Genomic DNA, 25,086 nt, shown 5'->3' with positions numbered 1-25,086 from the left:
CAAAGATTATAATATAAAACTCATAGATAGTAAATGAAAAATATGTATGCGTTTTAATTTTAGTTCTTACCCAATCTAATGAGACGGTCAAAAGTAATCGTCAAAATTGAAAAGAGGTAGGCAACGGAGTAATTCCGAGGCCACTTGGTAAAATGCCTCCCGCCCTGCTAAAACTCCAACTAAACTATAAAAAGCAAAACGCGGCACCCTATTTGCTCATAATCAAACTCTTATTTCACTCTTAAATAAGCCACGTCATCACAAGGAATAAGGTTAGCTTCAGATACCTATAGATATTTCATTATTTTTTGTCCTGTTTTTGTCCTAAAAAGTGGTCAACCTTGATGTCAATATTTACCACATTTTGAACGCCTACTTAGGTAGTGATTACCATAATATTTAAATTGATTTTTTTATATTAGCCAAATAGGGTTGTGACTTCTGTTTTTGTATTGATTGAAAGCAGTTTGTGAAAAAAGTGTTTCACATCCCTTATTCGGGAGTGTAGATGTTTACGTACTGTTATTAAGTAGGGAGGGAAAAATTAGTGAAAGTGTCCAAGTGCTTATACCCTTACAATTTTCTTATAGAAAAGGAATGTGATAACAATTATACATTACTACATCTCAATATTATATTTTCGTTAACAATGATTTTTTTGAAAGTGACCGATTTCGGAAATTAGATATTGCTTTGTCTCGTCGAAATACTTTTTTTTTCTTTTGACCGTGTCCGATCTTATTGGATCATCTGAGTCTCCACAGAGTGGAGGTTAGCCACTTCCTAAACCTATTAGGTCCATACTCTGACTCCAAACATAATTTGAATAACAATATATGTGTATTTGCCAGAACTAGGATTTAAACCTGGGACCCATGAAATTATTTTAGCCGACGCGTAAGCCGTTCGGCCATCGTGGGCGAATATAATATTACAAGTATATTATTTCAAAATTGATATTTTATTTTTAATTATCCTTACGACTTAAATTCATTTTTTATTAAATAACAAAAAAATATTTCTAATAATGTATGCATTTTACAAAAAATATTTTCATTAAATATGTGTATGTAATAATACTCATTTTTGTTGCACAGTCAATCCTTGATGTAAAGCCAATATATAAAATATCAGAGCATATTTATTTTAAAGTACATAATTATACTTCGGTAGGTATCTAATGGATTTGTATTGTTTTTCGTAATAATCTCGTATATAGAGTAATACATTATAGAGTCGCATGAAACTCATCCTGGTTTTTGTCATGAATTGTGTTGGTTGAGGTAAATACTTTCAATTATTGTTATTTTCATTAATTTTACGATGTTATCAAAATTACACAATGATTCAAGTATATTATTTAAATATACATAATGTTCATTAAATCTAGCTCTACAAAATAACGTTTTGAAGTGTAAAAAATATTATTATCTATAAAGTATAGAATATATTATGATTTATATAATGAAAATTGATTAAAAAATATATTTCGCAAATTTCACAAAGCAATTATGGATTAAAAAAATAATAGATTTGTTTATTCCATATCAAACGTATTTTAAATTTGCCGCCTAAGGATATGCAAAAATGCAAATCTTATCTATAGCAAATTAACGTTTTGTAATAGATTTCGTGTACATTTATTTTGATTAATCACGCTAAATAACATTGACTATGAGTTGTTATTATTAAAAGCTGCAATAATTTAATTACACGCAGACTTTTTTTAAATTTGTAATCTAACATCTGTTAGTTGTAGCAAATCGGTAATAATTTTAGTAGAACAAAACACACCCTATCCGTAAAATTCCTTTCAAATTAACTGGCAAGTTATTGCAATCGCTTTGCAGATAATATTATGATTCTCAAACTTGTGTTTGGCATAATTGAAATAATCTTGTCGATTGAACAAAAAATCAATTTGCATAACGATTATGAATAAAATTAGCTGCAATTTAGATTAATGCAGTCGCTGCAGGCAATTCTAGTAATAGCACTGATTATTTAAAAAATGAGTAGGATTATAAGCTATTTGTTTTATAAAAAAAATACAATTTTATTAATTTTAATCTTGTAGATTGTAAATTATTATTCTTAGTCGAAATCAGTCACATACAATTTAATATAACAATAACTTTTAGTGTGGTAAATGAAAAAACTTTGCATGAATAAAAACATAATAAGACAATAAAATTGTAATAATAATGGGATATTAGTTATTATGTAAGTAAGTAAGGAATTTTATCTTTTTGTCTTTAATTCTTTACCTTTTTAATGTCAATGAATATACATTATGGATACTTAGTGGAAATAAAGCAAAAAAAAATACTTAATCAATATTGTAACAATGTAATTTTTGATAAAGCCATATTATTACAGTTAACCTATTTTGAGTTTGTAAGCAATTTTATTACTTAGATAATGTTATGTACATTCGTTTCACTGAAGGAATCAAAGTGAGAAAAAAACAGTTTCAAATAACAGGATTTTCCCTCCATTTCAAATGATTTTGAAATTAATATACAAATCAGTACGCAATCATGAAAAATAATAATATATTATATTTTCAGATAATGTCTCCATTTAAATAAAATCGCAACGTTATTTTATAATTGAATTGCATTTTTTAAATACATATTATTAGGTACGTAATTGGATGATTGACGAATGTTTTGCAAAGCGATTCGATGAATGATTTGTTTCAATAATTTCATCACAAGTAGTGTACTTCGATATCAATTTTTTTAATCGGCCCATTCCATTTGATCTTGATATACATACATTAAGTATCTTTCATGTAAATTGTGCAATCGAAACCAGTTATTAGAGTATTTTTTTAATATTGGCGGACAATTATTATTATTATTATCCGTACATAAGAATGATTTACATTCACTGGCCTCAATTTCACCGGGAAGTTTTTCAAGGTTATTCGCGATTTGTATCAGTTTGTATTATTTAAATTATTTATTCAATATGCCCTTAGCCGTTTGTTAAATGGAAGATATTATATTATTGTAATATTACAGCTTTACGAGTAATTGAAAAACCCTAAATCATTTATTGCACATACTTCCTCCTCAGTTTTAATTTGTAAAGTCAAGGCTGGTTTCGCAAGTTATTATTTTCAACTGATGGTATACAGTGAACATAGTACAATATTGATGGAGCGAATTAATATAACTCTAAAGCCATGATTCATGTTTTTAAATTCCTCATTTGACAAGGGAATGGGACAACTGGACGCCAGGACAATTGGGTACCGCACTGTCGAATGAAATAAATAAATATTCGTTACATTATATAGAAAGTAGACGAAATTTAATCAGTTTATATATACTAATTATTTATTTTTTCTCTAAACAAAATGTTTTTTATTGCGAATTTAGAATTATCGTGCCTAAGGCTTTATAATAAAATCAAAGAGCTCTCTTCTCGTTGAAACTTAAACATATGAACAATTAAATCATTATTTATGTGTGCATATTTAAATTCTGACCAAGTATTACATAATAATATTATAATCATTTAAATATAAATATTAATATTAAATATATATTTTAAAAGTACATATAATTTCGAACATCTATTTAGTTTCGAATTTCATTCGATTGCGTGGCGCCCAGTTGTCCCGGCACCAAATTGTCCTAGATTCTTTGAAAATGTTACATAATATTGTATTTTAAAGACATATTATGATGGAAACTAAGAACTCAATCAGCAGTGAGAATAATAAGAGTTTATTCAAAAAAATGTTAAGTTACCATGTAGTTAGAAGAGTCTTATTTGTTCCATTTACATGGTAATTTACCTTTTTTTTGTTTCTCAACCAGTTACTTATATCATTGCCTTTATACCTTAGTGATGATATATACTAATAAATAATTTATAATACCTACTTTATAATATTTTTCCAATGATTTAATTAATAAGAAACTATTTTAAACATTTTGAGAATACCTTGGCTCAATACCTTTGATATAAACTAGCATTTGCTAATAAAACCTTCGTAACTAGATCAAATAAACCATATAATGCTGCTACTTATCTAGTGTATTGATATAATTTATAATTCACGAGACGTACATTTAGTCCGAACAAAAATGCTGTTAAAATAGCTTAATTTTTTTACGTTCAAATACTATAAAAGCCAAGAAAATATATAACGTTCGGACTGATTGGCAGTAATTTGATACCTCCGCAACGGTTTTAATAATAATTATCACCATTATTAAAACACTAATATTATAAATTTATTATAATTTGAGCCTTACGTCGATAGAACAAGTTATTTCACGAGATATCTTACATAGGTAATATTATTTATTTTAGTTAGCGTTGGTTAAAATTAATATTTAACCGGATTTAATAACATTAAATGTTGTATCTAACAAATACTATTGATTAATTACTGTTTCCTTTCAAAATGGTTGCATAGTTTGCTTGCCGAAGACTTTAACTGATTGGTATTCTGGATTTTTTTGTTTTTCAGTAAACATTTCTTTTCAAATTTTATAGAACAATCATATCGTATTTTTATTTAGAAGCAGAAATTCCATCTAACTTACTTTAATGCGTCACTCATTTATTTTAGAAATAATGAATATGATATGTTTTAAATAAAAGAAAATATATATGGATTGGATTAAGATATCTTACATTATACTGATTAAAAAAATATTGCACGTGAATTTGAACCCACTCATTGACTCGTTGGCTCAATATATTTGCTTATCTGAAATCTTACCTACATACAATCTGAGTTACATACTTATTCTACTTCTATTTGGCACTAGATAGGTCTTGGTCTTCTCTATTCGAATATGTTAATTAAAACTTTTTTTTAGACTCGGACGTCTAAAGTCTTTAAATTGGATTTGACATCATCCCTCTATCTTGTACAATATCGACCAGGTCTTCTTTTGCCTTCTGACTTTAGAATGTTTTTTTTTTTATTATCCGTAACTCAATTTATCATCCTATATACCTACGTATGTCGGTCCCCATCCAGATTGTTTGTCATTAATGGCTTTAAAGTTATCTCAAAGCTGAATCTACCTAAATATTACTATTTTCATAGTTTTTGTTATGTACCAGGCTTCCGAGCTATAAATACCGACTGGTCTTATTCGTATTATTTTTTAACGGGTAAATGAGAACTGTACGTATTATATTTCATAGTATAACAGTTCAACGTGAGCTGTAGTACAGGAAAGATATGGCCGTATAGCATTCAGAAAAAATGACGCGTTGTTCATTGAACAGTAATGTTCTAATTTTATTACTTGCAATATTATCATAATTCACTTATCTACCTATTTTATTCTGGTGAGTTTTGTTACGTATTTTAAGTGTTTTATTTTAACATGGCTTTGATCTCAATGCTATACGGCCAACTGCATACTTATAAATTTCTTGATACGTTTTTCTTATGCCGTTTTAATGTTTCGGAATTTTAGATAGACTGAATCAACATTAATGGATAACGAGATTCCCACTGTCCCTATCTACGATCTAGCCAACTACAAATCTTCTCCATTATTATCAATTTATCATTCAATAAAATAATTTTATTTCAGATGATGCTATTATTAGTTGCCGCTGCCTTAGCGCAGGTGGCCATGTCCGGCCACGTCGCCGTCCGCATGCCATTCCTGAACCCAGCCGGCATCACATATGTCCAAGGTCAGGCCCCATACGCTGGGTACGCTGCCACAGGCTTCGATTACCAGCCACATCACCACCAGCAAGCGTATGGAGAGGCTCAGTCTCACGTGTCTTACTCCCAAGCACACTACGATGGCTATTCTCCAGTTGCCTACAGTGCTCCCCAAGAACAATATGTTGGATACGCTGGTGAAGAACATGGCCATAGCCATGGTCATAGCCACGGTCATGGTGCCGTAGGTTATGCTCAAGTTCCAGTTCATGCAGCAGTTGCCGTACCAACTGTCCATCATGTTCATTCTGTGACTGATGTTCCAGTCACCAAGATTCACGAGCAGCCAGCTGTTATCCAGAAAATCGTGGAGGTTGCCAAGCCCGCCATTAAGACCCGCAAATATCAGGTCAGCACAGATTTTTAAAACTTAATAACATTTTATCATTATAAGAATAAAGTAAATCTATAATCAGGCCACGATGCGACTTTACTAGTTCCGATCGTAGTGCTACTAATTATTATTATTACATTTGCGATAGACTATTTTGCATTAATTATCAATTAATTTTTTATCTTTTTTTTCATAATGAAATAATAATAATTTAGCACAAACACTTATTTACCGTATTGCATTCAAAGTATAAAAAAAACAAAAACAGCAATCGAAATTAACAATTTCGTATAGTGGCCTGACTATAATAGAATACAATAATATGTAATTTTGCACATCATAATATATTGTATTACAATATTTTAAATAATGTTAACAAAGACGTATCTAATCAAGTAATTTATTGTTGGTTATTTTATTTATTCTTAACTAAACAAAAAACAATACAATTTTTTTTATTCTTTTCCGTCGCTTTTTTTCAGTTTAAAAAAATGTAACGACAAAATTTAACACATTTTTAAAATTTTATTTAATGGATCCGTTTAGCAGCAAACATGGCCATTTTCGAAAACGTATCATAGAATGATATTCGCAATTTATTATTCACTGTGAGACAGTTAATCCTTAAACTTGTGATTTCTCGACATTAATCGAAATTTCGAAAAATTATTTTTTTGAGTTTCGATATTATTTCTTGTGTATTCTCGAGACGAGATTTCTCAATCACATCCTCTAGTTAAGACTGTCACATATTAATATACATTGCAATCGCGTCAGTAAAATATAATTATATTATATTTTATTAATTTTTGTGAATGTTTTAACTACCGATTATACTGATTTTATTAACACTAAAATGTGATACCTAGATGCTGATTTAAATCTTAATTGCTTCCATAATCAATATAAATAATAAGGTAGTTATTTTATTTACTACTGTTATTTGTTATTATTTAATATTATGATCGCTGTATTTATTTCTAAACAAAATCAAAATAATATATTATAATCTCCGCTAAAACGAAGATAATATTGTATTATAACTATTCATAAAATATTATTTCTATTATAAGTATTGAAAATTTCATATTATATCATGACTGTTGTCAAAATATTGCTTCATTCATAATAAAGAAAGGTATTATTAAATGATCAACTGTTAAGAAATATACTATAACAATGTAAATACGTCGTGATCTTGTTAAAAATTTCATGCAAATTTCTTATCCAATCTACGTTCAATAATATCTATAATCAAATTTGACATTTTCAATTCGCCCATTGTTGCTTCAAATAATCTGTCAATGTTATTACAAACGATCAACAGTGAAATATTATTTGTCATTCTAATCTGAGTCTTTATTTAATTATAAAAGTACTTAAACTACAAAATATTATCTAGTTATAGTCATAACTACTAGTAATCAGTTAATGTTTTTTTTATACAAACAATTATTTTAATTTTCTTTTCATATTTATTCACTAGGTTCGTCGTCCTGCTATCCAAAAGCAGTTCTACGATATCGAAGAACGCGTTGTCGTCCGTCCCGTTGGATCTGCCCTCCTTGAATTAGATGAGCCTATTGAAAAGGTCCAAAAAGGACCAGCTGTAGTAACCTCAGTCGATGACCACCATCATCACCACCACGAAGAAGTAGCATACGCTGCCGAGCATGCTATTGCTGTTACCGCCGCCCCTGTCCACCATGCCGTGGCTATTACTCCAGTTCCTCATGGTGTAGCATACGCACCAACTGCCCACACAGTGGCCATCACTCCCTCTCCTCACGCATACCTCCATTCAACCCCTGAACCTTCTTATGCTCCTGTCCATTACGGTCATCATGAATCACATGGAAATGCCCTTGAACATGGTCACCATTATCAAGAAGCAGTCTACGATCAAGGACACGCTTTTGTTTCCTCTACTCCAGCTCCTGTTCATTTCTCAACTATTGCTCCCATCGTTGTTACATCTACCCATGAACCTCATCATTTATCAGATGACTCAATTGTTGTTGAAGCTACCGCAAGACATGTTGCTGAAGCAGAACACGCAGTGTATGAAGCTAAACTCGCTCATGAGGATGCTGTAGCTCGTGCACACCATAACGCTGAACACCATATTGGAGTAGAATCCCATTCCAATGGATCTCCTCATGTTGTATTGGACCATAGCCACGACCACGTAATCCACAACCACCACGATGAACATGCTGCTTTCAACCAGTATCAACAGGAAGAATCTCACCACTTGAACCATCTTCCCAACGAAGAAGCAAAAGAAAACCAACACAAACTTTTGAAACTTTTGACAGCTAGAGGAGGTGTTGCTGAAGTCGGTTTCGGAAGATCAGGCCACTCTGAACATGTCGGAGATGCTGGTATTGTCAGAGCTAAAGTTTTATCCGCTACTCCATCTCCTCATCACGCACCTATCGATGAGAAAGTGAACACTAGAAGAATTGTCGTCTCTCGCCCCGTGCAGACCCTTCAAGAGATTGATGTTGTAGAGCCCGTCACCAAGGTTGAAAAGGTTGCTGTCAACCACCACACCGTCATCAAGACCGCTCAAGTTGGACTACAGAGAGTGCACACTTCCGTACCAGTTTATGGAAAGGCACTCGCACCAGCTATTGCCCATGCTCAAGTGCCATTGGAGTATTACCATCACAAGAAATAAGTGATATTTAGAGAGACACATTTAAATCTAAATAACATTCCTAAATGGCATTCTTTACTGCAATTATTAAATGAACAACCATTAACTATTTTTTATCAAGTTTTTTGTTTTGATAATAGTGATTATTTAAAAAAAGAATTATCAAACAAGAACAGGTATATTTTACCAGTGATATAGTTATTTAAAGTTGATTTAATAAATACAGTATTGGCCATGAATGTTTTAAGATCATTTTATCGTGTTCGTAAAATTTTGCCTAAATAATTCTTCGCTTATCATATTCGATAATAAACGAACTGATTTCCATACCTATGTTTTTGTAAATATTTTTTTAAATACCGAACAAATAAATTATTTACGAAAAAAACACGTCTATTTTTTAACTTTACAGTTATGTTTTAAACAGGTATAAATAAATAATAATACTTGGTGTTGGTTAATAGTATGCGGGCGTGTTTCATTTCCGCCTCAATCACTTAAATAATATTATGTATTGACAGACATAAGATTTTCTTATTATTTAATAATGGATAATGTTGCAAACGATTATAATAATTTTATAATAATTGAAACTACGTTGTTATTATAAAATATTGATGATATTGTTCAATTTAAATTTATTCCTAAAGCATTAAAGTTAAAGCTAGTAACAAGATAAAAATAAAATGAACTTTAAGTTAAGTATAAAAAAAAATGATTAAAAACATTAAAGAAAATTGCATTAATAACATTTACGGGATATTCTGAGGGGTACTATAGAAGTTGAGATATTTTTTGGCAGCATTCCATCCATTCCAAAATAAAAAAGAAAGAAATTATTCTCTAATTTTGTATTCTGATCATATAAAAACAGCAATTTAATAATTATTAAATTTAATAGAGACGATGGTGTTTTTAATCATGTAATATATATATATATATATATATACAATATACATATTATACCTATAGGTATTCTTTTTAATATTGCAACAGCCTATTAGACCTGATGACATTAGTGTAGTAAAACAGTAAAGTAGTTGGTAATAAAGTGAAACAATCACAAACATCCATACTCTGAGAAAATCATACAAATATATTGAAACCCGCTAGCCCGAAAGCTAATCCCGGAGCAGCCGGCAGAAATACCAGCGCCTTACACACTGGACAATGAGGGTCTACTTTTACCTATTGACACAAATTTAAATAATATTTTTATTGCATAAGTTACAAATAAGGATAATAATATATAAGTACAATAGAAATTTCACTTATATACATAAATACTGAAAAAATATATACTATTAATATGGTACATTCTACTTTAATTATTTTATACACGACGTGGCGTTATAAGAATACAGACAGACGCCTTCAATACGTTTCGGCCCTACTCCTTTTAGTATTAAGTGGTACAATGAACCTATGCCAGTGGAAGCTTGTAGCACTTTTATATATTATTTATATCGTCAATTTTAGGGTGTTTTCTTCATACTCTCCAACCTTTGATCTGATGAAATATTACAATTTAATTATAACCACGCGGAATATTTGATATAATAACAGGAGAGTTCGGCAAAGGTAAACTGAGGAGTCTTTGTCTCGAATGTTAAACTCACTGACGATGGACACATTTATTTGTCCAAGTTACGGAAATGTGTGATCTATGAATGGTAAAAAAATTATAAGTGCATATCTGGTCATTTCGAAAGAGATCTATCTCATTATATATTATACCTATACAATAATAATAATAATATATATTATTGAAGCCTCATCTAACGGCTCGTCTTACGTGAACGACGTCGCGCGATGCGATGAGCGGCGCGCGCAACTCAAACGTATAACCGTATAAACGTACAACCAAAAAAAGCCTGTTTACGAATATTTTCACACACGGTTATACGTTTGAGTTGCGCGTGCCCTTCATCGCTTTGTGCGACTTCGCCCACGTAAAACGCCCCGTGAGACTTATTTAGCTGTACATTGTTTACACTTATTATTACATTTGTGGATACATATGATTTTTAATGAATAAATACATAATATTGCTATTTAAATTTATGTAAGGAAGGTGCGTACTCTCAGAGACATTTTTGAATACATAGGAGCGCCTTGATATCTGGCTGAGCTAAAAACATCGCAAGATTTAGTAGTTATTGGTACTTTTTTTTTTACTTAAGTCTTCATGAAGCCTCTGTCTCTAGGCATCATATAAAGAACAATGCCAAATAACGTGAATAGTTACGTGCTTGTTTTATAAGATTTACAATATTTATAGTTTTTTTCGAGTTATAGTGATATTAGTATGCCAATTTCTTCTCATGAAAAATATTATTAGTATTGCATTCTTTATAAAATACTAGAAAATATAAATTGGAAATACAGGAAATCGTATTAGTCGCAGTTAAATAGTACTTACCATAAAATAAAAACAGAACGATGACGTCACGTTTAATACAATGATTTTAAGCATCAGGTTGTCGTAGTGAGAGTTTTAACAGTGCCCTGCTTTTTAAAGATAAATGACGTAACTATTAAAATGTATTATACAGAAATATCACCGTTAAGCAGGGACACGAATGCATTGCGTTTAGTATGATAAATACCCTGTGTTTATTCGATACGGTTCCGGGGTAATAAAGGTGCCAAGAGAGGCACGAACCCAAAAGGTCGTGATCCAAACTGCGCAAGAAAACACCTAAGGCATCCGAGCATCATTTTTCTAACATACGAAAATTGCTTGTAATAGCAACCGATCAGTGTAAACTGTGGTTGACCAATTGCATGCAAATAAGCCTACCAGACAGCCTAGATATTTTGCAATGGATATCGGATTAATGTAACTGACTCCGCATACTAAACTACGCAATAATTAATCACGGTATAGTAATCTAAAAACTGTCTGTCAATAGATATTATTTAACATGACATTTAATTTTAGAGCAAAGTCCATTTTCTTTAAAGCTTATTTACTCTAGGTACACAACTGTTTTAAAGTTTATATATTTTATAGAAAATACATGAAATTGATAAAGGTATCATTGCCCGGTCCCAAGAAGATCTCAAATAGGCATTTATTTGCGCAATGTCAGCTGCTACAAACATGGGATTTCGAATAAATGAAAGTTCTCCACAGTGCAACAAAATGATATTAACAGCACCATTATTGGCGGCAATGCTTTTGAAACTTTGGATTCATTTTATTATCTAGAGCAGGGTTGGCAAACCTTTTTACATAAGCGTGCACAAAATTTCCCAAATATTATTTTTCAACTGACTGACGTGCCGAACATAACGAAAAAATAGTATTTTTTTTAAATTATATTAAAAAATGATCATGTTCTAGATACCACCCACAGAACAGCACACGTATAATTTTATCACTTTTTTCAATTACCCCATACATTTCGATCGACCAATTTTGAAACTGTCCAAGTTTTTGTTTCTTATTTAGTGCAGTCATTAATTTTTGTGGGTATAACGAAATTGTTCGTAATTTTTAATTTAATAAGTTTGTTTTTACGCATAAATTGACACTAGAATTGCTCCGATCAGTTGAGGTATTCTCTCGCTACAGTGGTCTCAAGCATCGATCATATTTGAAGGTTTGCGGCGCGGCATTCCCTGCCGCCTGATGAAGTTAGTGCGATAATATTATATATGACGCATTAAGTCTAAGGACCCACCTATGCAATTATATTATATTTACATTAAACGTAATGCTTATTTTTGAAGAATATTTTCCTGCTATTTTTTATTCAATGCGATCTGTCATTCATTATTCGTATATGTATTTTTTTCTCTCTTCAAAACATGCCATGCAAAACCATCTCACGTACCACTGGTAGCACACGTGCCATAGATTCGCCACTACTGGTCTAGGGTTTCTTGGTATAAATACTAATAACACAAACGACGAAATAAATTGCCAGATCAGCCTCGCCAACGATGCTATTTTGGTATCCAATGGCTTCTGAAAAACAAGGCACTCTCGAGGAAAACCAAAAAAATCTTATATAAAACTCACTTGCGCCTAGTATTAACGTATGGATCAGAATGCGGGATATTTCATTCAGAGTATGAGCACTAACTAACACTACCATCAAAGTTTACGGTTTTGCGTCACGGCTTGACTATAGTGTAGAAACATGTGCAGGACTGATACGCATTTACCAAAGTAATCGTCAATATCGCGGGAACTATGATACATGTTGTATAGTACCATCGTTCTGTAAAAAATGAGATGATAATATTTTATACCAGTGCGTTTTATTAAATATCTATTGTTAATTTCGGGGTGACCGCTAGTTCAAAAGTAATTGGTTGACCTTGTGGAAAAAAAATCGTACATTTTTTTTCGAAACTGTCATTCGTGTAATATTTAACTGTCATAGTAATGACGTTGTTATTCATTCAATCCAATAGGCTTTGGATCTTACGAAATCTTACTACCTACTAAAATTAATTTATACATCATTACAAGTCAATGTGAGACCAGCTGTCTCTAGGTGTGTGCATTAATTACTAGACATTTTTGCAGTTTTTAATTTTGTAAAAGCTACAACACTTACGTTTTATATGTCAGCAGATTTCCTCCTTCTATTATATTTATAATAAAATTATGTTTTTTTTTAATTAAACAGTTTTTTATTGAATGAATAGCATACAATAACCGTTATTGATTGTACCTAATTTAGACACTACAGTATCATTCATATTATTTTTTTAAATACATGTCTGTACCTATCAAGCTGTACACAAACCTCTATTCATCGGATTAATATAGGGCTAACGCATTTTAAATATTTTCTTATATTCCCCATATTTTCTTGGGTGTAATTTTGGTATTCAATATTAATTTTCAGGCGCGCGCTTTTGTTTATTTTGTTAGTATATTTTGAGATATTTTTTATTAGAAATTTATTTTTAAATATGGAATGGAAATATGGAAGTGTACAAAATCAATTATTTCAAAAATGAAATCGACGATATACACTTTGTGCATTTCTATCCGGAAAACGACCAAAAGGAATCTATCAGCGCCGTTTTCAGATTAGTAAGAATATTATTATTAAAATTAAAAGTTATTTTTAGAAGAAGACTCTACTTAAACGTTTTTAATATTGTAGTCTATATGGTGTACAAGTTTTACTTTATGAATTTCAATTTATTCAATTTCAATTTTTTTTTTTTTTTTTTTTAAATATTGTGGACATTACAAATTATAAGTTTACGACGTTCACAACATGACATTTAGAAACAAAGATATATAAATATAACAGTATTATATAAAAAAAATTGATATATCAGTAGATGAATTAGATAGGTACAAGGAAGTACACCGAATGAGTTAAGCAGACCCTATTTTAAGAATTTATAAAACAACATCCACCTAAACTCATTCTCACGTAGGTGGAATATATCAACACCCGAAGCAATTTCGTTGAACATAGTTATCGCCCTCCCAATTGGCATTACCAGTGGCAGGTTGGTTCTGCACCTTGGGGGAATAAACAACTGATGGTCTCTATTTCTAAGATAGTTATCAGGGACACACAGGTCAACACTGCCCAGAATGGCAGAGTTCTCATGTATACCTCGTATAAGTCGAAAAAAATACGTAGTTAAATAAAGATTTCTTCTAAATTGCAGACTGCAGTATGTAAGCATACCTAAGAGAAAGTCAGTTGGATAAAGCCACGGATAGTATCCATACAACCTCAAGTAAAGGAGTCTCAAGAATTTCTTCTGTACCCTCTCCACCATAAAGCCATACTTCAACTGATGCGGTGCCGAAACAATAGACCCACTCTCAAGTCTGCTTCGAACTAAAGAATTAAATAAAAGTTTTAATACCGTAACATCTGAAAAGACCCGGGAAGTACGCATGACGAAGCCCAACATTTTAAGCGCTTTGTTACAAATGGTAACTATATGGCCAATAAATGTCAGTTTACTCTCAAACGTAATGCCAAGATCCCTTACAGTTGATATTCGTGACAGAACTCTGCCATGCATCGAGTATTGGAAAAACAACACTTTTGAGGCTCTGGTAAACGATAAAAGATTGCATTTATCAATATTGAATTCTAGTTTGTTACGCCTGCCCCAAAATGAAGTAGTCAGTATCATAATAATTATCAGCTGGAGTTGATCTACTGCTGGATTAAGTCCTCTTCTAGCTTTCTACACTCTTCTCGGTACTTAGTTATTTGCAGCTGCGTACGTCCACCAAACATTATGAGCTCGTAAGTGGTGCGCTTAGTGACGTAGACACACTGGTTGATTTAAAGGCCACATACGGTAAAAAATAACAATCTATTTTTAATTTTCCAAATCATAAATGCAGGAATTTTGTTATAATTTGAGTAATATTTAATTCGTGAGAAATACGCATTTTTTCTTTAAATCTCAATATAATTTAATGGCTTTATGACTGATTTTAACTATTCGGAGGCCCCATTTTAAACTGACGAATCAGTTGCGTCATTTGCGTCAGAGAAACACGTCGCTGGAGCTCGTCTATCCAGCGAGATTAGGGCGTCTCTTTGGGCGTTTAATACCCCTTGTGTGCTACTATATGACGACATTAATTGTCTTGTGGTTATCCGCTCGCCGAGCGAGTAACTATACAAAAATAGAATGATGTACCGACTTAGATATTATGTTTATAAATTATTTTTCGATCATGTTTTGATAATATTTCAATTTAAATGTTGAAAAATACTTTATCAAAGGGCGTAGTTATAAAATCACAGCAAGAACCGACAACAATGTAATTCCAGCGCAGTTGTTTAGAAATATCATTAATTTTGGAATGTAAAAACGCGTATATATTTCATGTTAGTAATATAATTTCATTGAAACTTAACCGAGATTAAATAGATTGGACCTTACCTTGAGGAAATAACACAAGATTACGGACTCAGTTTACGTAAGTACTCAGTTTGATTGGTGTTCACCTTTGAATTCAACAAACTGACCATGTTGAGAAGTCTAGAAAAATTGAGAAATAAAAATGACATTTCAAATAATAATAATTATTGTATTTTGCACCAGAAAAAGACATAAAAATACATTTGGCACATAACACAATAATAATATACAGTTCGGCACCAGCTGTCACGATATACTATTGTTTATTATAAAATGAATACTTAAATATATAAGTATGTACGTATTTACCTCATAACAGCTTGCCATGTTTCTATCTATTATGAATATTAGGCTATGCAACAATGCATCCATTTGTAACAAAAGTTGTGAAGTTAATATCGTTTAATAATATTATATAATTATTTATATATTATAATAAGAGATTAATCGGACTCTGAGCAACCTGAAAATTACGATAATCAGTATACAGCTTCTCGTCACATCTAAGGTGAAGATATACCGTTGAAATTAGTTCAGCATCTTGCCGCAGCAACTCGCTCACATAACAGGAAAACCATAGCATACCACATCCTTGACCAGATCGACGCCAAGAAAAATAGAGGAGGAGATCTATGCCTTCAATGGATCCCATCGCACATGGGTATTGAGGGAAATGAAAGGGCAGATGATCTGGCAAAGGAAGCCGGCCATTCAGGGGTACCACATCAGTGGATACCAGAAAACCTGGACTGGAATGAGGCTATAAAAAAAATGTGCCATAGTATGTGGATAGATTTTCACCATAGGGCATCATTAGAAAAGGGGAAATGGAGTAAGTCAATTCTACCATCACCACGAGAGGTGCCCTGGTTTGTAGAGTCTTCTTTGACGAGGAATGAGCTTAAGTTAATACTGAGGCTAAGAACAGGGCACACCATGGGCAAAAGATTTGATGTCCTCATGGGAAGAAACGAATCGCAGCTCTGCGATGAATGTCATGTTTTAGAGGACATTGTACATATAGCACTGCAATGCCCCAAATATGAAGTTCACAGAGTACAGCTGCGAATTGCAGATATCTATGAGAATGTCGACGAATTGAAGGGTGTCCTGGCGGTGGGTAAGACGGAAGAGCTAGGCAAAATTGTAAAGTTATTTAACAGAATAGGAGTGAGGACCTGATTGACGGATCCCCTTCTAGAAGAGAAGAGGCGATATGACAGCGAGTCGCAGTCAAAGCCTCGGTAAAATCACAAAAAAAAAAAAAAAATTAGTTCAGCCATATTCTATAAATGATTCAAGAGCGTCTCAATCTGACGTACTTTTTCTTCAAACTAAATGGATTCCAGCGTTTAAATACCATCTACAGTTTGCATATTATAATTTGTGGTGTTACGGTATACTGACATGGCCAGTAAAAAACGGAAAGAGTACTGAGGAGTGAGGGATTATTTGGATACTGTTTTGCGATTCCATTCGATTCCAAAATAGTTTCGATGGTCAACCGGATACACTAAGTAAATAACTCAGCAGATAGTCCATCCTGCGCATTGTTTGGCGTCAGATTTGTAGATAAGACCATATTGTCTTTGATGGTGCAAAGTTATACGTACACCCAAGTAGTAGTTTTGTATTTGGTACAATTGAAAGCTTCTTAAAATATGCAGAAAGCTATATAAGAGAATATCAACTTAGGTTCTAATTGTATAGAATGCAACAGATTCTAATGAAATGTTACATATTCATAGACTTTAAGGCAGCATAATATGATAGCGTAAATAAACGGACACTAAAATGTAATGAAAGAGTTTGGATTTCCTTTAAAGCTTATGAGATTCACTTGCCTAACCCTAGCCAAAGTATAAGTCAAGCTATAATTTATTAAAAATGTGACGTCAATTACATAAAATACTAATAGTCCTCAGACAAGGATATACACTGGCTACATTGGTTTTCAACATAGCATTGGAAAGGGTAGTAAGAATGACCGATATCGAAGTCAATAAGCCAATATATGTATTTGTTGCGTTATATATTAGTATATGTGGATGACCTTGAGAAAAATGCCAGTATACTATAACTTCCTGTTAATATGGAGAACACACAATTATATGGTTTTATCAAACGGGCCGAACAGACCTTGTGATATTTTTAGGGGACACAATTGATTTGGCCAAAAAAAATGTGTACCTGGGGTTCTCCAATAACTGTGAGACTTACCTAGAAATTAAACTTAAAATATGATTACGCTAAGCAATAATAATACTGTCACTTTGGTCTAATGAAGCTACTATGTGCCGTCACATGAAATACATCTTGTACTAAACACTAATGTCTTGAAGACTTGGTACATGACCAAAAGCATAGAAAGAGTGTTGGACTAATTTTAACAGGGCGTGCCGTATAATATCTTCGAACCCATCAATGACACACAATTGGGTTGGAGACGAAGATACAATTACGAGACGTATACTTCGTATGAAATGTACACCATGATGGATGAGTCATGCATGACAAAGAAACTGATATTCGGGAAGCTGTAAGACAAACGATGACTTGGTCGACCTCGTACAAGATGGAGAGAAGTGGCTTTGCACAGACTTGGATGGAAACAGATGATGGAGGAGGCCAAGACTCATATAGGGTTAGGAAACCGTTGAGAGCCTGCGTAGACTTTTTGTAATGTATTGAAGTCAGGTGCTGTGCTAAATGTCAGCGAATTATATTCTGCGGGCTATATAATAATCTATGCATCCATTTTTTTCCAAAATATAGTTGGTTATAGGATTAAAATATTGATTTTATTATTCAATATAGATATTTATGTTATCAGTTCTACATACAGATTTAGTTCGCATAAATTAGCGTCAAAAATATTATGTTACAAAGCACACGACGTCATCGTGGTTAAGCATTGATAAATTATTTGAACATGAGTTGTATCTACCTACGCGATTGTTTTAATAGTCTATACTTTTTATGTTACAAATTCATGGTTAGTATCGAATAAAAGATTAAAGGTATTTTCGCGAATTTCCAATTATTCATCTATTCACGGGTATGTTTTGTAAACATATCTATTTTTAGATTCATGAGATAATAAAACACATGGCGTTATTTTGTAACAAAAAAACTCTTTTTATAAAATGATATCCTGTTCAAATAAATAGGTATACCTCATTAATATATCTAACGACAATACCTTAATAAGGGGTTATAATAAATAAAGTTAAATAATGATTAATTAGTTAAATAGTTTAATTATGTTGGAGGTATACATTAAATATATACATAACGTCACTTCAATACTACAACAACTAGATAACTCTGATTTGTTCATTATTGGGAAAATGAAATTTAAACTTTACTTGATTGACATAAATCTAGGCTATAACTATTATTTAAAATAAATATCAAACGTGTTTAGGAAAAAGGGCGTAACCCACACAGATCAAATTTTACAGGAGAAGCAAAAAAGTTTTTTGAATGATCTTGGTTCAATATTAATAAAAAAAAATAGGCACAGATATTGGGTGCATGATGATTGATGATTTGGTGTAATATCTTTTCGATCTACTAATAATTAAAGAAGTTATTACAGAAAAATCAATAAAATTGAGGGTAAATTGCTTTTTTCCTTAAATTAAAACTTAATTAAAGCTCAATTAAAACCTGAATTTAGATAATAAATCGGCATTTGTAGCTTACTTCCTTTTTACAGAACGTGTATTTAGTTGTATACATTGTTAATATATAATAAAAGCACTTTTAGAAAAATCGAGGGTTACGCCCTTTTTCCTAAACATAGTCGATATGAAAAATTGTGCTCTTCTAATAATTGAGAACAATTAAATAATGTACAATTGTACGAAAATATTGTACATACCCATATTATTTTATTTATTTAATGTATTTATGGTTTTAAAATTATCTAATATTTTCAAACATAAAATTAATACAGTTCCCATTAAATTCTGACTTATCTAGTTTTATCATTTTGTAGAGAAGGAAATATAGAATCATATTCCATAGCTATCTCAAAAACAGTGACAATCATGTTATCTAGTTGTAGTATTAATTGAGGTGACGATATAAACAGAGTGATATCAATTAGTACTAAAATGGTATAAAACTTTGAATGAAACTAAAAAAACGAAAACATTGTGAATGAATACTTTTTTTTTTGACAATAATATGAGACAAACATGTATATATTCTTTTTAAATAGGTAAGTAGCGATTATTTTTCACAATCTGAATCTTCTTTCTCGTATATCAGCCTCACCTGCTTGAACATTTTTACAACGTTTTTATTAGCTCGTATTCTTATTTGTCCGGTGGTTGTTTATCCAGTAAAAATCTTGCAATCGATCTTTAACTAACTTCCCGACTAGCTAGATATTTGAAACTTTTAGAATATATCAAAACACGATGCCAATGCATTCTTTTAATACTTTTAGTCATCTATAAGTAGAATTGAATTCATTTTCAGTTAATTCTGTTTTGTATGAAAAGTTATTTTGGAAGAAATCCGTAATCCAATCCACTATTATTGGTTGCTAAGAGGGTGGTCTAGCAACTAAGTTGTTAATATATACGTGCGTTACTATGGGAATCTAAATGACATTTCAGTATTCTATATTAATTGTTTGTTTGTTTGTTTTTTATTTACTTCGTATCAAGCACAAGTTTGAGCATATATAAACAGAAAATTCAAAAACGTTGTATATAAAAATTTATTTTTATCTTGTATTTATTACATTTCAATTAAGTCGCGTTTGTAGGTATCTGTAGTCGTTTAAACATATTCGTTTGGGAAGCTGATTTGCACCTTGTGACTATGAAGTCTTAAGGTTCAGTTCTTTTTATCGAATACCAGCAATAGTAGAAGGGTGGTGGTTTTCTCTCTTTTTTTTTAAATCAAATGCTGAATCGAAATTTATAATATTTTTTCAGATTCGGTATGTACCTACAATCCGTGTAGCGAAGTAACAAGAAATAATGTTATATTAACCAGTTGTTTTTCCTGGGATGGCTTTCATGGCTCCAACATTTTGATGCGGGCTCCAAGGTCAGGATGTTTGGCGGGTCCCCCTACATCTTGCTTAGGTTACAGGCAGTGTGATGTTCTACAGTAATGTTTTCCAAAAGGTAAATTTAATTAAAATTGATTAAATCCACTTGATATATTGAATTGTCGGCATTCGGCATCATATTATGAAGCACTGATCTTGAGCCTTTTTTGTGGTAGCCAAGTAACATGTGACCCATCGCCATATTTGATAAAGTAGCCATTTGTTTCAGTAAGAAACACAATTATCATTTAATTATATCAATCCTAATATCACATTAAATTACATCATAAATCTACATATTTTAAAATGATATCGTGAAATAGCACCGCAGGGGACTTTTTTACTATTAGAGCAAGTTTGTGGTATGTGTTTATCTCATCTCTAGAACCCTGTCAGCTCCCCCTTGTAGCGGCCATGATGGCTTGTGAAAATAATAATGTCACAAGGGTGATTGACGGAACTGCACAGGTGTTGCCGAAAAATCAGTAGCCACGGGTCCTCTCTACCTAGCAAAGGTGGATACGAATTTCGTAAGTTAGGTGCCTACTCAAAAATTATAGATCTAGACAGAAATATTTTGAGATCACAATGCTGCAAAGCAAATAATTAAATTGAAATGCGTATATTAAATCAGTAATATATTCATAAACACCGTATACTGATTTATCTGTATAGCAAGTGGTGTTGCTGACTACTAAATAGTCTGTAAAAAACATTGCTATGTTAATATCATACATACTTTTTCATATTCCTTTCATTGTGAGTCAACGTAATAATAATGTGTCTCGCAGGTTTGAAAAAAAGCGAATTTAAGTCCGCAAGCGACTCGCTCAATACCATATCCGCCACAATACCAGTATCTGGACCAAGACCTTGATATAAAACTATTAAGTACCTAAGTGGATTTAGTTATAACTAATGATTTACAAGCTTCTAAATTCAAAGGTGTTAAGTAAAATAAAGACAATGTTTCTGTAGATACTGTGTTTTTTAATTTTGAAATTATCACAACATTAAATTGATTTTTTTTTCGACCATGTCCGATCTTAATAAAATCATATGGGCCTCCACAGAGTAGAGGTTTGTATTAACCGATTTTGTTTTTACGAGAAATGGATGTCAGCCACTTGCTCAACCTATTACCGTCCATACCCTGACTCACACACAAATTAAAAAACAAAATGTGTACTTGCCAGACCCAGGATTCGAACCTGAGACCCACGGTATGATAGTCCAACGTTTAAGCCACTTGTAAATAGTTCTGATACATATATCGTCACCTTACTATTAAGACCTCGGAAGTCCGATATTATGGAAAAATGAAGTTTGTTCCACAAAATTTAAACAAAAAACATTTTAAATTATATCAAAACCACGGTTCTCTAGACTGCTAGCTGTCCATCTATCGACAAAGTTCAAAAACTCGTATGTTTTTTGGTTCCAAACATGAAATTAAAACCTCGTATTTCACAACCACTATTAGCAGATTCATCGATTAGAGAAGTGTTTAAACTATTGTTTTTATTACGTTTTTTCCTTCCCCTCAACATTCTTCTCAAACAGACTTACGAGGTTTTAATAGTAAGGTGACGATAAAACCAATAGAAAAAATCTTCTTAAAAAAATACGGTACAAAGCAGGATTCTAACATGTGTCTCACGGGATTCGCGCCTACTTGCATTGGCCACTAGCTATGGGAATCTTATCTAATTGCGACGAATTTTAACTAATGGTTCTTACAATACTCTCTGAATCGCCTTCTAAATTGCGTTACTATTGGTAACGGTTACAAAAAATACTTGTTGTGTTTGTGTTTTCAAATTATCTATGTTCAATAAAAAGAATGTTGCATTCTTAAATCTTGTGAATTATTCGCTTGAATAAAAAAATAGTTATTAAATTGGTTGCTATAGATTTTCAATCAAATATTAATATAGGGTGCAGATACCTTTAAATTAAAATTTATTAAATGAACAATAGAAACGTATCTTTTGTTCGATAGACTTATCCTTTATGCCTATTTCATATAAGATTTAATTTTACCTTGAATATGAATAACTTTATTGGTATTACCTGGAATTTTTTGGTGAAAAAGCGTTGTATTAATTAAAATATTATATAATTGTATGTGATACTTAATCCCATAATTTAATAATGATCATGAGGGGTTTCATCTGATTCAATATGAAAACGAGAATATTGTTACGAATTTCCATAACCTGAGAGATTTTTACAAGAATTGGATGATTGGATAAAGTCATAAAAATAATGCAATTACATTAATTACCTAGCATTGAAAATTATTCTTTTGCATTTTGCATCGATTTTTAACTAACTTACCGACTAGCTATCAGAACACGATGCCAATGCATTCTTTTAATACTTTTAGCAATCTTAAAGTAGAATTGAATCATAGACTATAGATACATCTAGACACCACCCGTTGCATTGCTAAATGAAGCTACGTGCCGTGCGTTTGGTTTGTGGGCGAGCGAACGCATTCGCCTACAAATGTTCGAGACCATAGACCATTTCGCTAGTGCTCGCACTGGACACTCAGAATTAAAATATAATTTTCTATTTTTTTACGTTATATAGTATTTTTAAGCGGCCAAAATGAAACCATTAGGTAAAAATATCCATAATTTAAGTTATTTTAAAGAAACACTAGGTCACTGATATTAAAATAAATAGTAATATACAAATAAATTGTCACGAACATGTATCAACTTACCTATGAAACGTAATACCATCTTCATGCTTATCAGTACGGCTACCATATTTTAATACAACACGCAGAACCACCTTTCCTACTTAATTAACTAAAAATATATACCACTGACTTTGTGTTTAACACAAAAAATAGCAAATTTAGCAACACGAACTCGCAGATTATCGATGCTACGTGAAACGATTCACCACGATTTGCTACCGATACTTTTGGAAACTGACTCTAAAATATGTAGACCTTTTATCTTACTCTAGCGCGTGTCGCAGAGATTATAAGGGTGCCCAATACTTTCTCACTCGCACTCACGCATCGTTTTTGTTCAGGCCTTGATTGAATTCATTTTCAGTTAATTCTGTTTTGTATGAAAAGTTATTTCGGAAAAAAATCTGTAATCCAATCCACTATTATTGGTTGCTAAGGGGGTGGTCCTAGCAACTAAATTATTAATATATACGTGCGTTACTATGAAAATCAAAATATGACATTTCAGTATTCTATAGTAATTGTTTGTTTCTTTGTTGCAAAATAGCAAAAAAATGATTTGTTGACAGTTGCCTTATTTGTCCTAAATTATTAATGCATAGAGTCAAGTTTATCTGTTTATATTATAATAATACAAAGTGTATTAAGTATTTTAATCTAATTTAACTGTACAAATGTATATTTTGTATCAATTGGTAATGACCTATTTATAAGTAGTATATACTTATATAAGATTATTTTAATTTTAAATAATTACTTACATACTATGTATCATCAATTATTATTCCTCTAGTCTTATGGACCATAACTTAAATATTATTAATTCGATAAATAAAATTTTACATAAATTAAACAAGGTATTTACTAACACGTGAGTTGTTAACTTAAGATTGCGAAAATGTCAATCACCTTTTAAAGAATCTGATTCCTGGACGTTTGTAAGAATAACAATTTATTATTATGAGTATGGTACGTACCTAGATTTATTTCAACTGTATAAGTTTATCTATTGGTACATCTACTTATTTATATAAATTTATTGGTACATCTACTTATTTATATAAATTTATTGGTACATCTACTTATTTATATAAATTTATTGGTACATCTACTTATTTATATAAATTTATTATTATCAGAAAATCTGCACACATTATATTGACCGACAGTTTAATGTCAAATAAATATGACGATTCATGTGTGCAAGTCATTCTGGTCATTGAACAATAATATAATCAAAAGAAATCAAAATCTGATAACGCGATGTATTTTCTCGTTGACTCCTGACTTCCTAATTGATTTATAGGTTGATTAAAAAGTAGCATTTTCTTGCGATAACGAAAAATCGCTGCATAAGAAATGGGGGAGAGGCATTCCAGCAGAGAACCTAGCGGAAAAATACGATCGAGTTTCAATATTGGGACCATACCTAAAATAAATTTTGATATAAATAAAAAAGATTTCAAGTTATGCACATTTATATTTTTTATAAAAATCGATGTTTTTTAAAATAAATAAAAAAAATTATAAAACGATGAATTAGTCAAAACTTAATAAACTAAATTTTAATAATAAATATGACCATAATATATTATAATGTAATAATAAGAAATGACCCTGCAACGAATTCACGTTTTATTACATTTTTTTACAATTATTGTAAGTTTATCTTTGAATTAAAATAAAATATCTTTTTAATGTTTTC

At 31.5% G+C, this 25,086-nt stretch overlaps 1 protein-coding gene across 1 annotated transcript; it reads left to right on the top strand.

Annotated features, from left to right (window-relative positions):
- Nucleotides 1-214: 214 nt before the first annotated feature.
- LOC147065685 (uncharacterized) lies at nt 215-9,216 on the top strand. The gene is made up of 3 exons (XM_085956663.1): nt 215-272; nt 5,580-6,068; nt 7,540-9,216. The coding sequence occupies exons 2-3, from the start codon at nt 5,580-5,582 to the stop codon at nt 8,734-8,736; spliced, it is 1,686 nt and encodes a 561-aa protein (XP_085812789.1). The 5' UTR covers nt 215-272; the 3' UTR covers nt 8,737-9,216.
- The last annotated feature ends 15,870 nt before the right edge of the window (nt 9,217-25,086 follow it).

The sequence above is a fragment of the Rhyacophila brunnea genome, unplaced genomic scaffold (genome assembly GCF_057557595.1).
Source record: "Rhyacophila brunnea isolate RB1 unplaced genomic scaffold, BYU_Rbru_1.0 scaffold_6, whole genome shotgun sequence".
Classification (NCBI taxonomy): Eukaryota; Metazoa; Arthropoda; class Insecta; order Trichoptera; family Rhyacophilidae; genus Rhyacophila; species Rhyacophila brunnea.
The sequence above is the reverse complement of the archived record's forward strand: the minus strand, read 5'-3'. Positions and strand labels throughout refer to the sequence as shown.

Bases quoted from the DNA above. Each gene is read 5' to 3' on its own strand.
- LOC147065685 (XM_085956663.1), top strand. From the start codon at position 5,580: ATGATGCTATTATTAGTTGCCGCTGCCTTAGCGCAGGTGGCCATGTCC. The intron at 6,069-7,539 runs GTCAGCACAGAT...TTTATTCACTAG, and splicing joins TTAAGACCCGCAAATATCAG to GTTCGTCGTCCTGCTATCCA.